This window comes from Antechinus flavipes, chromosome 2, assembly GCF_016432865.1.
Source record: "Antechinus flavipes isolate AdamAnt ecotype Samford, QLD, Australia chromosome 2, AdamAnt_v2, whole genome shotgun sequence".
Lineage (NCBI taxonomy): Eukaryota > Metazoa > Chordata > Mammalia > Dasyuromorphia > Dasyuridae > Antechinus > Antechinus flavipes.
Genome location: NC_067399.1, coordinates 650,500,180 through 650,514,898, shown reverse-complemented (window position 1 = coordinate 650,514,898; position 14,719 = coordinate 650,500,180). Strand labels below are relative to the sequence as shown.

Here is a 14,719-nt window from a genome sequence, read left to right as displayed (position 1 = left end):
AGTCAGTAGGGAACGATGGAGCTCATGTGAAGTGACTTGTCCAAAGTCACCCAAGTTGATAACATTAGATGCAGGAAAGGACCCAAGTCCTCTGCCCCCAAAGCTAGGTCTCTTTTCATATTACCATGATGCTTCTGAAGTCATGATCCTCAATGTGTGCAAGTGCAGGGACACATTTTCACATCACAGAGTTATTAGCAACACAACCAGGTTTATTGTACCCCAAATTCACAAAAATGTTGTATGATATAGAATAAGATTATCCTTGAGGTTATTTGAAAAGAACAAACTAATATGGGTTTTGGAAGGAAATTTTATTGATCTTCCTTAGAAACCTAACATTGGAATTGAGGATATGAATTAGAGCATGGTTGCAGGCATTAATGAGAAGGTTGCACATGAATGTCTGTAAAGCAACTCCTAATATGCAATGACATACAAGGTATTCTACTAGTTCTCTTATTTTTGGAAATTAAGATCCATTTTAAACAATAGATGGGAATTTTTCTTTCCTTCAAGGAGATTCCAGCAAATAATATGAGAATGTTGAATCCAGAAGGAAATGCCAACTGGCTAATTTTCCAAATCAATTTTGTCTTCTTTTTTGTTTTTAGCGAGGAAGAAAGCATAGCTCATAAAATGGTGGAATGTTGGTGAACCCCACCTCCTTGGTCTTGATGCTAATTTCATTTGGATCTCGAACTGATTTGAGGGTGAAGTTCTGTAGAATTGTGGTAAAAAGCAAAAACAACTCCATTCTTGCCAGGCCCTCTCCAACACAAGACCTTTTTCCTGAAAAGAAATAAAATTACACATAGAAAACTTCACATGATATCATAGTGTCAGCCAAAGTGAAACAGACTCATTGGACCTAGACATTTGTGGGGGGAAAGTAAAAGAGAAGGATGTAGATGGGCAGAAATGGTGAAATCTATTATTGTGACATATAGTTCAATCATTAACTTTCACTAGGGGCCAAAAATAATTCCCCCTTCACACCCTTCTTCCCACAGTGAGCCCTTGTGAAGAAGATCATGCAATGGAATCAAAGACCCATAAAGCAGGGGATAGGTGAGCAGCCAAGAGGCTCAGCTCATCTTGAGAGAACTGGCAGAAGAAGCCAGGGCATAGGAAAACTAGAAAACAAAGTGTGTCACATGCCATAGTGGGCTGTCTTCAGACGGATCACTGGGAGGAAGCTCAGTGAGAGGAGGGTTAGAGAGGGAACAGGATTCTCCCATTAGAGTGAGAGGTGCAGGTAGAAAGGGTTTCTTTTTACCAATGGAAAAAGGCATGAAGTAGTCACTTTTTTTGAATTTCCCATTCTTATCCAGGAAGTGTTGGGGATCAAACTGTTGAGGGTTGAGAAACTTTTGGCTGTCAAACAAGATTGGAAAGAGAAGCGGGAAGATTGTTGTGCCCTAAAGGGAAGAAATTTGAGTCAATTATAATCATGAATACCCTCACTATGTCAATTCCAAGGACCTTCAGTGGCTCCCCCCATCTAGTACAAAGTCCACACTCCTGTTGTATGGTGGCAATTGCGATATCTAGCTACTGAGAACTTGCACAGATTCTAGTCTATCTTTTCACATCAATATCTGCAATATTGTTCCCATCACACTTTCCTTGGAGTTCTAGTCTAAAATGGTCCAACTGCTATTTCCACACAATGCTCCCTCTCTGCTCTTCATGCCTTTATAGTAGTTATGGCCCATGCTTAGAAGGCACACCTTGCTCATTTCACCCTTTGAGAATCCCTAGTTTTCCTCACAGATTGACTTTGGGATCCACCAAGGAATCTTTGACTAAGACTAAAGCTCTTTATGCTCCCTGTCCCCTCAGTTCCATGAACTATGTGTTCACCTAATGCCTGAGCAACTCTGGGCAAAATGAGAGAAATGTCCGTGTCCCTGGCAATGATGAAAGAAAGTAGGAACAGACCAGACTTTCTGCCGAGGGAGTTTCTTCAACAGAAAGTCACTCTGTCAATCAAGTCACAACTTGGATGTGAAGAAGAGAATTGACCCTTTGACTAGAACTTTCTGTGCTAAATTGTGCTTTCTCCAAGAGAAGTCAAGGTCCTCAATAATCAAACAACCTTCAATTCTTGTTTGGTGTCAGCAGAATGTGGCCCAGCAATCCTCACACAGGAGATTTTTTCTGAAGACTTGAGGATTTGAACTGAACAATGCACTCAGGGGGTATATTAAATGTGAAAGGAGCTGGAATGCTTCCTTCTTTCTTTGAGGGAGAATAATTCTGCTGATTCAATGCTAGGAAAGCTTACTCGAATTCAAATTCACTCAATCAATGTTTTTAGCAACCCTGAAAAGCAGTATTTATATCTAGGATTTAATCTTTACTTCAATATTTTAAATGACCCTAGGCAATTCATCTGACTTGAAACTCAGTGTGCCCACCTGCACAATGGGACAGATAATAATATTTCCCCAATCCACTTCACTTTCTAATAAGAAGAAATGAAAAAAATGAAAATTATTTTGAGCAATCTTTCCATTATTTTCCCTGTACATTTGCTTTCTGTGCTGTTGCTGTGGTGATTGGGAAGCAGGAAGAAACAAGATAACAAATACCTTTTTCTCATTATTCATTCAGCACTGCATCTAAGTTAGCTATATGTAACAGAAGATTTCCTATGAGATCAAGACAATGGGATTTGATTTTCTCATGTCTAGAATGAGATCACTAAATCAGATTATATTTGAGATGTCTTCCAACACTAGATCCCCTTCCCCAACGATTACTGACCTTGGGGAGGAAATATTGTTGCAACTGGATGTCCCGAGTCATTGCATGGGACAGGTTGAGAGGTATGATGTTAGCAAATCTTTGCACTTCGTGTACCACAGCATCCATATAGGGCATATCTTGTCTGTCCTTTATGGAAGGAGCTCGATTATGTCCAATCACACGGTCAATTTCCTCATGAATTTTTGCTGCAGGAATAAAAACAGGGATAATCACCAGAATCCTGGGTCTTCTCGGAATGCCCAACAGAGCTTGTGTGGAGTATCTGCCTGATGATATGATCTGCAATGATTCTCAGAGGGGCTCAGGGTCCTGTTTCTCCTCAGGCTTTAGCAGCAGCAATGGGATAACTCTCTGTGGCTCAGTGGATAGGAATCAGGAAGAACTATGTTTGTATTCCTCTTTATACCATGATCTGTGTCAATTCAGCCACATCATTAAGCCTTTCTAGCCTGATTTTCCTCAGGTGAAAAATGAGGATCACAAACTATGTGTCTTCCAAGATTCCCTATACTTCAAAACCTGTTATTTTATGATTTATATAATGCATATAATAGCTGCCCCTCCCTTAGAGGACATCAGCTGAAATAATATGTCAACTCATTCACAAACCTTACATCCTTTCTATACAATGCCATTTAGTATTCTCAAAGAAAGTAGATATCTTCATTTGAATTTGATAGTGCTAGAGATGAAATTATCATCTTGATTTGAACCCTTCACCATATATATATGTTTCAGTCCCTGACTCAACATCTAAGCTTCTGGGACACCACTTTCAGCATTTGAAATGCCTCATTTTTACCTATGGCCATCCATGCTGGTTGTACCATTATCTTTGTATAATAGAGATATTCTATTATGTCTATTATAACATAGTATATGTAATATATATTATAATATAATAGAGACTCTATCTGATTGTTATATAGTTATCTATCTCCAGATATAGATAAGCGCATAGTTTTTGGGCAAGGTATATATGGGGTTAAGTGACTTACCTAGGGCCATACAGCCACTAAATGTTGATTATTAGAGGCTGGATTTGAATTCATTTTCTCTAGACTCCAGGCCAGTATCCTATTAATTGCACCATCTAATTTTTCACTAATCCTATTTCTAATGGAATGAACAAAGATTCATCAAGATTATGCTTGAGAACCTCCTGTGAAGGAGAACTCATTACCTCCAGGGCAGCTATATAGCTAAATGGGCTTTGGGAGAACTTTCATAGTTTGCAAGTCTTTCCCTAAATGAAGTTTCCATTTGTCAGTTTGTAACTTCTCTCCCTGGTACCTAGTTCTGCTCCCACAAAACCAGCACTGGTAGGATATGTCTTTTCAGAAAAAGGGGGTTTTCATTGGACTTTTTTTGGTCATAAGCATAAAGTGCACAGTAGGAACTTTATACATATTAGTTAAAATGAATTGATATGTAGTTAAGACAACTCACAGCTCTGTAACCATGTGGGGTCTGTTATCACCAAGCTTCACAAATGGGTTGAGTTGGAGGGATCTGTTGAATTTATGAAGCTTCTTCAGTTCTGCCATGTCTAGTGTCTGAGGGTTTTCTGCTTTACAGTCAACAAATACAACTACAAGATGCCATAGAGAACTATATGGGGTCTCTCTTTTATTAGCCAACTCTGTCAAGCACAGCGTATCAGTTCAGAGAGATATAGTCATTCTAGGATCTGAGTTCTTTTCTTAACCCAGCTTTTTCACTTAAAGACCTCACTGGAGTGTAGCATGATTAAGGAGCAATTTCCTAAATTTTCATGTCTATGAGCTAAGCAATAACATGGCCATGTACATTTGTCAAATAATCATAAAAGAGTTTTTGATCTCAGGTTTTCCCAGATATTAATTCCAAAGATCTACTTTTGGTACAAATGAAACACTGGGAAAGAAGGCATTGAGATAGATTTTGCCCCACACAAGTGTATTATCTTTCTACTAATTAGTAACTAGCTAGTGTTTCCTTTATGCATATTACATGTGTTTTTACCCCTTTTAAACAACAAAATAATCAAAAGGGCAGAGACTATTTCATTTGTATGTTTGCATCAGCATCACCAGAATAATGCCCGGCATGTAATAGGTACCTAATCAATGCTTTTTGATTGATTTATTGAAATTCCAATTAAATACTCACCAAAGTCCCAAAAGTTTTGAAAGAAGATTTCTCTGGAAAGATTTTGAAGAAAGAAGGGCATTTGAAGCAGATGGAAATGTTTGACTAACAGCCTCGTGGTGGGAAATTTTAAAGGTCATCAAAGAAACTGCTAGTGTCATTTGACTCATTGATAAGAGTGTGGAAAGTAGGCAGGGAAGAGGAAAATACACCCATACATATGTAAATATAAATGTTTTCATATGATGATAATGCATGAGAAATGACTCAGAAATATTGAACTAAGGAATTATGGTAGAATGAGAAGAGCCAGAAATGTGTCCTTTGTGAGGTATAAAACTGTGCATATCCTTTGATCCAGCAATGTCACTATTGGATCTGTATCCTAAAGAGATCATAAAAAAGGGAAAAGGACCTACTGCATTTGTAAAAATGTTTTCAGACAAGGAACTGAAAAGTGAATGGATGTCCATCAATTGAATAAGTTACAGTATATGCATGTAATTGAATATTATTGTTTTATAAGAAATGATGAGCAGGCTGAATTCAGAAAAGCCTGAAAAGACTTGAATGAACTGATGCTGAGTGAAGTGAGTAGAGCCAAGGGAACATTGTTCACCACAACAAGAAGATTATGTGATAATCTATTGTGATGAACTTGGCTCTTTTCTACAATACAGTAATTCAGGCGATTCCAATAGATTTGAGATGATAAATGCCAATTACATCTAGAGGAAAAAGTATGGATATTGAATATGGATTGAAGCATAGTTACATGTTCTGATTTTTGGTCTAATGTTTTTTGCACAACATGATAAATATGGAAGTATGTCTAAAAGGATAGTACATTTTAATTTATATCAGAATATTTACTGTCTTGGGAAGATAAGGGAAAGCGGTAGAGAAATTTGGAATGTAAAGTCTTATAAAAATGAATGTGGAAAACTTTCTTTACATGTATTTGAAAAAATAAAATACTATTAAATTTGTTTAAATGAAAAAAATTGTGGTTTTGTATAATGGCTTCCTTGATATGTCAGGCATTACCATTGCATGGGTGGATTTGAGAGCAAAGACACATGAAAAACAAAAATTGGGGACAGAGGAAAAGTCAGAAGACTTGAGTTAAAACAGGGACTGGAGGAGGTGAATGCTATGTAATATGAATATTTTTGAGTCAGGGCAAAGGATCAAAGTACCCTAAATATTTAAGTCTTGTGGCTACAAGATCTTCAGGTAAGAAAGGACTTCAAATTGACTCTAGGATAAGGAAGCCCAACTGACCAAACAGAAGAAAATCTATGTGTTATAACTACCTAGTGCCTTTTTAAGGTTACCTGTAAATCCAGATTATCTTTATCTAAAAGGACAGTTGCTGAAGAAATGACTCCAACATTCTTTATTTAAATCGTGTTTTATTTTTCCAAATACCTGCAAAAATAGTTATCAACAATCACCTTTGCAAAATCTTATTCTCCAAATTTTTCTTCCTCTCCCCCTTCCCCAAGACATCAAGCAATCTGATATAGGTTAAATATCTGCAATTCTTTTGCACATATTTCCATATTTGTCATGCTGTGCAGGAAAAATCAGATCAAAGGAGAAAAAACCATAAGAAAGAAAAAAACAGCAAATAAACAACAACAAAAAGATGAAAATACTTTGCTTTGATCCACTTTCAATCTCCATAGTTCTCTCTCTAGAGGTGGATGACATTTATCATTCCAAGTCTATTGGAATCACCTTGAATCACATCATTGTTGAAAAGCTAAGCCCATCACAGTCAATTTTCATAGAATCTTATTGTTACTATGTACAATGTTCTCTTGGTTCTGCTCACTTTACTCAGCATCAGTTCATGTACGCATTTTCAGGCTTTTCTGACTGTAACATTCTTGATACCCTCTCTAGTACCTAGGGATACCTAAAGTGTCTTCATTCACAGGTTTAAAGATCAATAAAGGGTTTCCTAAGACGCATGATCAAAAGGTTAGTCCACAAGTCTAGAATCCCATATTATAGTAAATTCATGTAGTTACAGAAGAAGATGATAGAAAGAAGGGATTTCCCATATGACTATGACATGCTACATCTGGAACATGATGGGATAAGATGGCAATATCTCTTAAAAAACAAATCCTTTTATCTACAAAAACTAAATTAACCTTTAGCCCTGAAAATGTTAGACTGGTTGATCCTACCAAAAAAAAAAAAAAAAAAAAAAAAAAAAACCAGAAAAACTGTTAAGATGGTGTGGGAAATGCTGAATAGTTGGGTTTCCACAGTGTTGCAAACTTCGAGGAAGTGATTATGCTTGTGGCATAGTGGGTACCACTGACCAAGAGATTTTCAAAATATGAGAGATTAAGAAAGGTTAAGATTCTACAGAACAATTAAGTGATCAATAGAAGCCTTGAACAAACAAGGAACTGAGGCTCTAGGTGGATTCACACAGGTGGAGTCAGCCAATTCTCAGTTTTGAGAAAACCACAAACTTAAGATAATAGCTGATCCAGCCCAAAATAGTTGGGATCAATGACCTGACTTGACCAGATCACTATTGCCCCTGCTTAATAGGCTAACTGAATATTAAACAACACACCCCACAGGAGAAGCTTTCCACCATTTTTGAACATGGAATGTATGATGAGAGAGGGAAAACATGTCTATACATATTTAGGGGAAACATGTAGTGAGCCTATCAGAAAGATTTTAACCTGGAAGAAATGAACCAATCTGTTCTCGGAAGAATCTTAACGTTTCTGTTCAGAAGCAGACCCCACTCCTTTTTGGGAAAAGGGAGCTCCAAGTCAGAAGTGGGAGAAGCTTTATATTTGCTAGTTTGGCACAGTCCCCCCCTTCCAAGTTCCTAACTATATAATTCCTTAAGATTCTTCTTTAATATTGTTAATGCTGAAAAATTACCCATGCATATATCTTGTAAATAAAAAGCTAAAATAAAAATAAATAAAAAGAGTAGTAAGGATAAAAAGATTCTTCTTTAATAAAATTTCCTCAATGTCTGATTTTCAGTGTCAAGAGTGTATTTCTAACAGTGAGGTTTGAGTTATAAAATGGTGAATCACCAAGAGGGAAATTGTGAAATGATGAGCTAGCATTGATTTTTTCATGTGAAGACATTAACAGTAGGAAAATTTATTGAAAATAGAATCAAAGACTCAAAAATTATATCCCTTTTATGTAGGGAAAATTGGGGTAGAGGCCATTGTTAACAAACAGATGCAGGAGAAAGTAGAGGCCTGGGTAGCTTAAACCATAGGAACATAGATCTAAAGAGAGACAGGACCTTAGAAGTCATTTTATTTCACAGATGGAGAAACTAAGGTTCAGGAATATAAAGAGATGAGACCAAATTCCAAAAGTAGCAAAGAGGCCTTCTGACACTAGACCAGTGTTCCATTCACTGTACTGCACAGCCTTCCACAATATTTAATACAAGCCAGACCAAAAAAAAAAAAAAATCTGTGAACACACAATGCTTCTATTTCTTTCAACCATTTTAGTGCAAAACTCTGTAAGTTTTGCATAAAATTGAAAGTCAATAAAAGAATTTGAAGATTTGAACTCATGTTTAATTTGAACATCAGTTTAATGGTGAAAGACTTGCAAAGTATCTTCCCCAAGCTTTGGTTATAGTTTCCTTCCTTTACTCTCTTGGTCAGAAGATGACCTCTTGAACTTCTAAAGATATAAAAGAGATTCCCATAAGCATCCTAGCAGCATTATTGGAATAGTGATGGCAGTGTCTACCCCTTGACTCAAGGACCTGACTTGATAAAGAAAGGCAGCTTCAAGACTCTACAAGGAGCCCAGCAGAAAAGCTGCACAATACTTGAGGAGAAAATCTTAAAGATTCCATAAGAAGGGCTTTCAAGAATGTGAGTTTCCCTTTTGTCAGATGTGTATTCTTGAGCCCATTTTCCTGTGGACTTTCCTTGTAGGAAAGTATGGGAGAGGAGGTGTTTTATATGGACAGCTCCTTCCTAAAAGCAAATGAAGTCTGTCTGACTATTGATATTAACCAATAATCATGGGACAAACACAACAGTAGGGACCTATGAGTGGTTAGTATGAGAAAAACTCCTTAGGGCTATAGCTTGAATGTGTGGAAATAAGAGGCTTGGCAAGCCTTGGAGAACTGGTCTGCTAGGGTAAATGGGAGTTGAAATACTAGGTCTAGAGCATGGGAGACAATTATGAAAGAACAGACACGAGAACAGTATAAGAAAATGTGATCTTCTGTTATGAAAAAATGGGTGGCTTTGATGGGTAATTTCAAATTAATGTCACAATATACTTTTGTGGGCTCTTCTATGCTATCACAAAAATAATTGTACTCAATTATCCTTATTGTATTTTGAAATTCATCAATAAAAGTTTGTGCAATTTTTTTGCCTATTACATGATGTCCTGAGTTTGCCTTTTGACCTGCAAAGCCTAAAATAATTATATCTTGCTTTTTATGTAAAAAGTTTACTGATATGATGATTCAAGGCAATTCCAATAGACTTGGGATGCAAAATGCCATCCACATCCAAAAAGAGAACCATGGAGACTGAATGTGGATCAAAGCATAAAATTTTCAACTTTTTGTTTGTTTATTTTTCTTTTTTTCTCTTTTTATTTTATATATTTTTATTTTTGTTTTATTTTGTATAACATGATAAATATGAAAATATGTAATTGTTTTAAATTACGCATATTTAATATATAAGATTACTTATGGGGAGGTAAGAGAAGGATGAAGAACACAAAGTCTCACAAAATGAATGTTGAAAACGATCTCTTCATTATTTGGAAAAATAAAGTGCTACTGAGAAAAAATTAAAAATAAAAGCAAAGAAAAAATTGACTGACTCTTGCTCTAGCTTGCCAATACTTAGCTTTTGTTGCACACTTGAAAATGTTTCTTAATTAATTCAACCAAAAATTTCAAGGTTAAATAGTATTTATATAATATTTATAGTACAATAAAATAAGTTTAATGACAACTAACATGATGAAAGAGAGAGAAAAAAGAAGAAAAATAAGGGGAAGAGAAGAGGAGGGGAAGGAGAAGAAAGAAAAGATGAAGAAGAACAAGAAGAACAAGAAAAAGAGAAAGAAAAAAAGTCAAGCAAGCAACAACAACATAAAACTGAAAATACTATGTTATGATGCCCATTCAGTCCCCCTAATCCTCTTTCTGGATGCAGATGGTTCTCTCCTTCACAGGTCTATTGGAGTTGGCTTGAATCACCTCATTTAAACAAATAAATTTTTAAAATACAAATAATAAGCTAATCTAGTAGTCATATGCCCAGTAAACATAAAAAACATCAGATATCAGGATAAGAATCCACTATTTGATTAAAAAGTGCTGGGAAACCTAAAAAGTACTTTGGCAAAAATTCAATTAACTAGCATCTCACATTATACACTAAGATTAGCTTCAAATTGATATATGACAGATATAAAAGGTCAAATAATATACTTTGGAGATATCAAATAGAAATTGACTTTTAGATATATAAATAGAATTCATGAGAAAACAATTGAGACAATCACAGAAGATACAAAAGAAAATATTAATTATATAAAATTGAAACTATAATTAAAAGGAAACCAGTTACATGGGGTGTGAGGAAAATGCTTCTCTGGTAAAGATCAACAAGATTTATAAGGAATTGATTCAAATTTCTGAGAGCCATTTACCAACTTATATATGGACAAAAGATATGAGCGAGCATTTCTCAAAGGAAAAGATCCAAGTCACAAACAGCAGTATGAAAAATTGTAAAGCACTAATAATTAGAAAAGTGAACATCTAAAGAACATCTCATTTTTATTAGATTGACAAAAATGATTTTAAAAGGGAAATGGCAAATATTAGAGGAGCTTCATAAAAACTGCCACAGTAATATAATGTTCGTGGAATCATTGTGGAAAGTCATTTGGAACTATCTCTAAGAGTCACTAAATAGTGCATATCCTTTCAATTTCTCTCTCAGTCTTAGCCCCCAAGAAGTCAAAGCTAAAGGGAAAACATTCATGTATAAAAAATATTTTGTCATAGTTTTGTTTTCCCCCCATAGCAAAGAACTGGAAAAGGAGGGAACATCTATCTATTTGGGGATGCTATAGAAATATAATAGAGTACTAATTTGCTGAAAGAAATGAGAAAAGGAATGTATTCAGAGAAATAGGAAGAACTGTAATGATTGATCCCAAGTGAAATGAAGAAAATAAAGAAAAAAATTATATAATAATAGCAACATGGTAAAAACAAAAACAAAAAATCTTTGAAAGCCTTAATTACTCTTAATTATATCAATGCAGTGACCAATGTTGATTCCTAAGGACCCTGTTGAAATGTGCTACCCATCTCCGGAAGAGAGGTGATGGACAGATTTTGCATGTGAGTCCATCCCTTCTCACTCACAAGGCAGTTCCCACTCATATATTAACAGCTTTTCAAACATGAGTTCTATATTCATTCTGTGACCGGTAGGTGGTACCAGAGTGCAAAGAGTGCTGGGTCTAGAGTCAGAAAAACTGCTTTTTCTGAATTTAAATCTGGTCCCAGACATTTGCCAGTTGTAGGACCAGAGACAAGTCCCTTAACCCTATTTGCCTCAGTTTCCTCATTTGTAAAATGAGCCAGAGAAGGAATACACTCCGATATCTTTGCCCAGAAACGCTCAAATGGAATCATGAAGAGTTGAATAAAATTGAAAATATGACTAAACAATAACTACATGTTTTTGTATTGTATCCTGTTTGAGATTATTTACAAATTTTTCCTCTTCTTGAGTTTAACTGACAGTTGGTTCCAGTAAAAGAAGAGCTTCTACCTAAAGTTTGTCTCTAACCTTCTTATCAAAAGTAGCTTCAAAGGTAATTCCAGGTAAAGGTTGGGCTCTTCCTTACTGGAGGTTCTCAACTAATGGCTGGATGACTGTTTTTAGCATGTTGGAAACAGGATTCTTGTACAAGTTTGGATGGCCCTCGTGAAAACAGAGGTCGTTTCTAATTCTGAGATTCTGTGCCTCAGCAACTTCGGGATACTGAGGCAGGAACTGACAAATATTCCTGATGAATCATTTACAGTAGCATAATAATGTCACCACTGGTAATTTTACATTCAAATGAAGAAATTTTTCTTTGACAATAGACAACTAACACAAAAATAAAGAATGTAAGATTTGCAAATCACTTCACATATTATTTCATTTGATGTCTTTAAAGAAGGATCAGTTATAATCTCCACTTTACAAATCAAAGGATAATAAATTTAAAAATTGAAGAGACCTCAGAAAATGTCTAGTTTAAAGATCCTCATTTTACAGTTGAGAAAATTGAAATTTATAAAGGTTAAAAGATTTGTTTAAGTTCATAAATTATGTGCAAAATCCTGATTTCTTATTACTAAGCCACAAAAAGTTATCCCATTTCTGCTGCAAAAACCTTTGTATCCTTGATTAAGTAAGAGGACAATGAGCCCATTTGAGAATCATCTTAGATTGTATCACTGGACAAATTCTCCATACAGGCTCTATTGGTATCCTGAGGACACCAGGAAGTTCAGCAGTTCTCCTTGTTATTGTCCCTGCAACCAAAATTCATAAAGAAATTGATTGGTTGGACAAAACTGAGCTCCTTTCAGTGAGGACAAATAGACCATGCTCTGTATGGATTCTATAGCATATGAGGAACAAAGATTCATGAATGTCTCATTTCTCAGCCCCACACAGTAACCTGGGACATCCAGTTTCAAGAATTTGTCCTCCCCAAGGGCAGCAGTTATGGGCCATGGGATTTAGTATGGAAGAGATCTTAAGTATCATATGCTCTAGTGATCTCATTTTCAAGATGAGAAAATTGATTTCCTATTGTCACAATCTTACAGCAAGTCCTCCTTAAAGCAGTCTTCTGTCACATACATTTAACTTGGATGTGGTGCTGAAGGAAAAGTGAGAACTAAGACTATACTTCTCTCTATTCTACCTGCCTCTCATTCGCCACAGCACCTTTTCAGAAAGAATATATACAGGGAAAATAGCAGAATGAAATTATACAATTAACTTTTTTTGTTATGTTATTTCCTCTTATTAGTCATTGAAGTGTGTAGTGTAAATCTCATTGTCTGTCCCATTGTACAGATGGAAACGTTGAATCTCAGAAAGGTCAAATGATTTGTCCAAAATGATTTAAGTAAAAATGGTGGAGATGAGACTGAATCCTCGATTCTCAAACTCTAAAGTGCTATTTTCCAAAGGTATTTAATGAGTGGAATGGAATGGAATTAAACTCTCGAAGCTTCAGTAGAACTGCTCTCCAAAGAGCAAGAAAGGAAGAATCTAGTCTAATGCTTCACGATATTTAATGCGTACCATTCAGCACATCGTTCAATTCAAATCAAAGGGCTTCATTAAGGTGTACTATGAGAAAACTGCTGGATCAAGCGCTGTCTACACTGAGTAAGAATAGAAGAGAACTTCAGCTTTCAGAACCTTGCATGTTCTTGGAGCCAGAAAAGTTCATCCACAGCATTATTTTTAACTTTGGGCCAGAACTGCAATTTGATCAGCACACTGATTTCTTGGTGAGGAAACTCCCTCTACCAATGTATGTGTATTCCTGATCTCCCCTTTGAGTCTTTGGGAGTTGCCTGGGGCACTGAGTAGGGTTGTGTCCTGCCCAGGGTCACACAGGCTGCACGGTAAGTGTAGACTGAGGAATTGAGACAGTGGCGAGCACAAAGAATTTGGGGCTTTATCCAAGGTTCCCTGTGTAATATCTAAGTGGAAATTTGAAGGAAGCGAGGGTTTCTAACATATTAAAATGAGCAAGTCTTTCAGTTAGGAGACATAAGATTTTTGTGCTCCCTATGATATATGAATAATATTAAGATTTCTATTATAAAGGCACAAAGCTCAAAGAGAGACATCAAAGATGGAGTACAGCAATTGGTCCAGTTTGCCTGGAACCCCAAGGCCATGCATGATAGAGACAATAATGTTGATATCAGTCTGGAATGGCTGAGTGGAGCCAGAGACCTAAAAGGTAGACATGCCAGTGCACATTGTCCTAGAGACAATAGGAACTAACTGGAGGTTCTTGAGACTGGCATCCCAAGGATATTAATGATGACAACTGATTCCCCTTGGAATTTCTTTCCTCTAGAGTATGACCATCTTCTCATGACTCTTCCCAGTTTTGTATGACAGCAAAAATTTCTTTTTCTTCTTCCTCCTTGTTCTTGTTCTTCTCCTTCTTCTTTTTGTTCTTTTCATTCTTGTTCTTCTCCTTCTTGGTTTTCTTGTTCTTGCTCTTCTTGTTGTTCTTGTTATTCTTATTCTTGTTTTTTTCTTTCTTATTCTCATTCTTGTTCTTTTCCTTCTTGTTCTTACTCTTCTTGTTGTTCTTGTTATTCTTTTTGGTGTTTCTTGTTCTTGCTTTTGTTGTTGTTCTGATTTTTGTTCTTCTTGTTCTTGTTCTTTTCTTTCATCTCCTTCTTGTTCTTGCTCTTGTTGTTGTTCTCCTTGTTCTTGTTCTTGTTCTTTCTCTTCTTTTGGTTCTCATTCTTGTTCTTCTTGTTCTTGTTCTTGTTCTTTGTCTTCTTTTTCTTCTTCTTCTCCCTGTTGCTGTTGCTCTTCTTGTTGTGATTCTTCTTTTTCTTCTTCTTCTTCCCTGCCTCCCTGATTATGGTAGCACATAACACCCATAGCCAGAGTTAAAGACATATTTTAAACAAGGGCAAAAATATCTAATTTAAAAAAAACTGAATTCACAGACTGATAATCAAAAACTA

At 36.0% G+C, this 14,719-nt stretch overlaps 1 protein-coding gene across 1 annotated transcript; it reads right to left on the bottom strand.

Annotated features, from left to right (window-relative positions):
• Window positions 1-610: 610 nt before the first annotated feature.
• Window positions 611-4,322, bottom strand: LOC127546992 (cytochrome P450 2C42-like). Its single transcript, XM_051973859.1, has 4 exons — window positions 4,225-4,322; window positions 2,773-3,001; window positions 1,280-1,421; window positions 611-792 (listed from the first exon to the last, which is right to left on the bottom strand). Exons 1-4 carry the CDS (start codon window positions 4,320-4,322, stop codon window positions 611-613), a joined length of 651 nt encoding a protein of 216 aa, XP_051829819.1.
• Window positions 4,323-14,719: the final 10,397 nt, after the last annotated feature.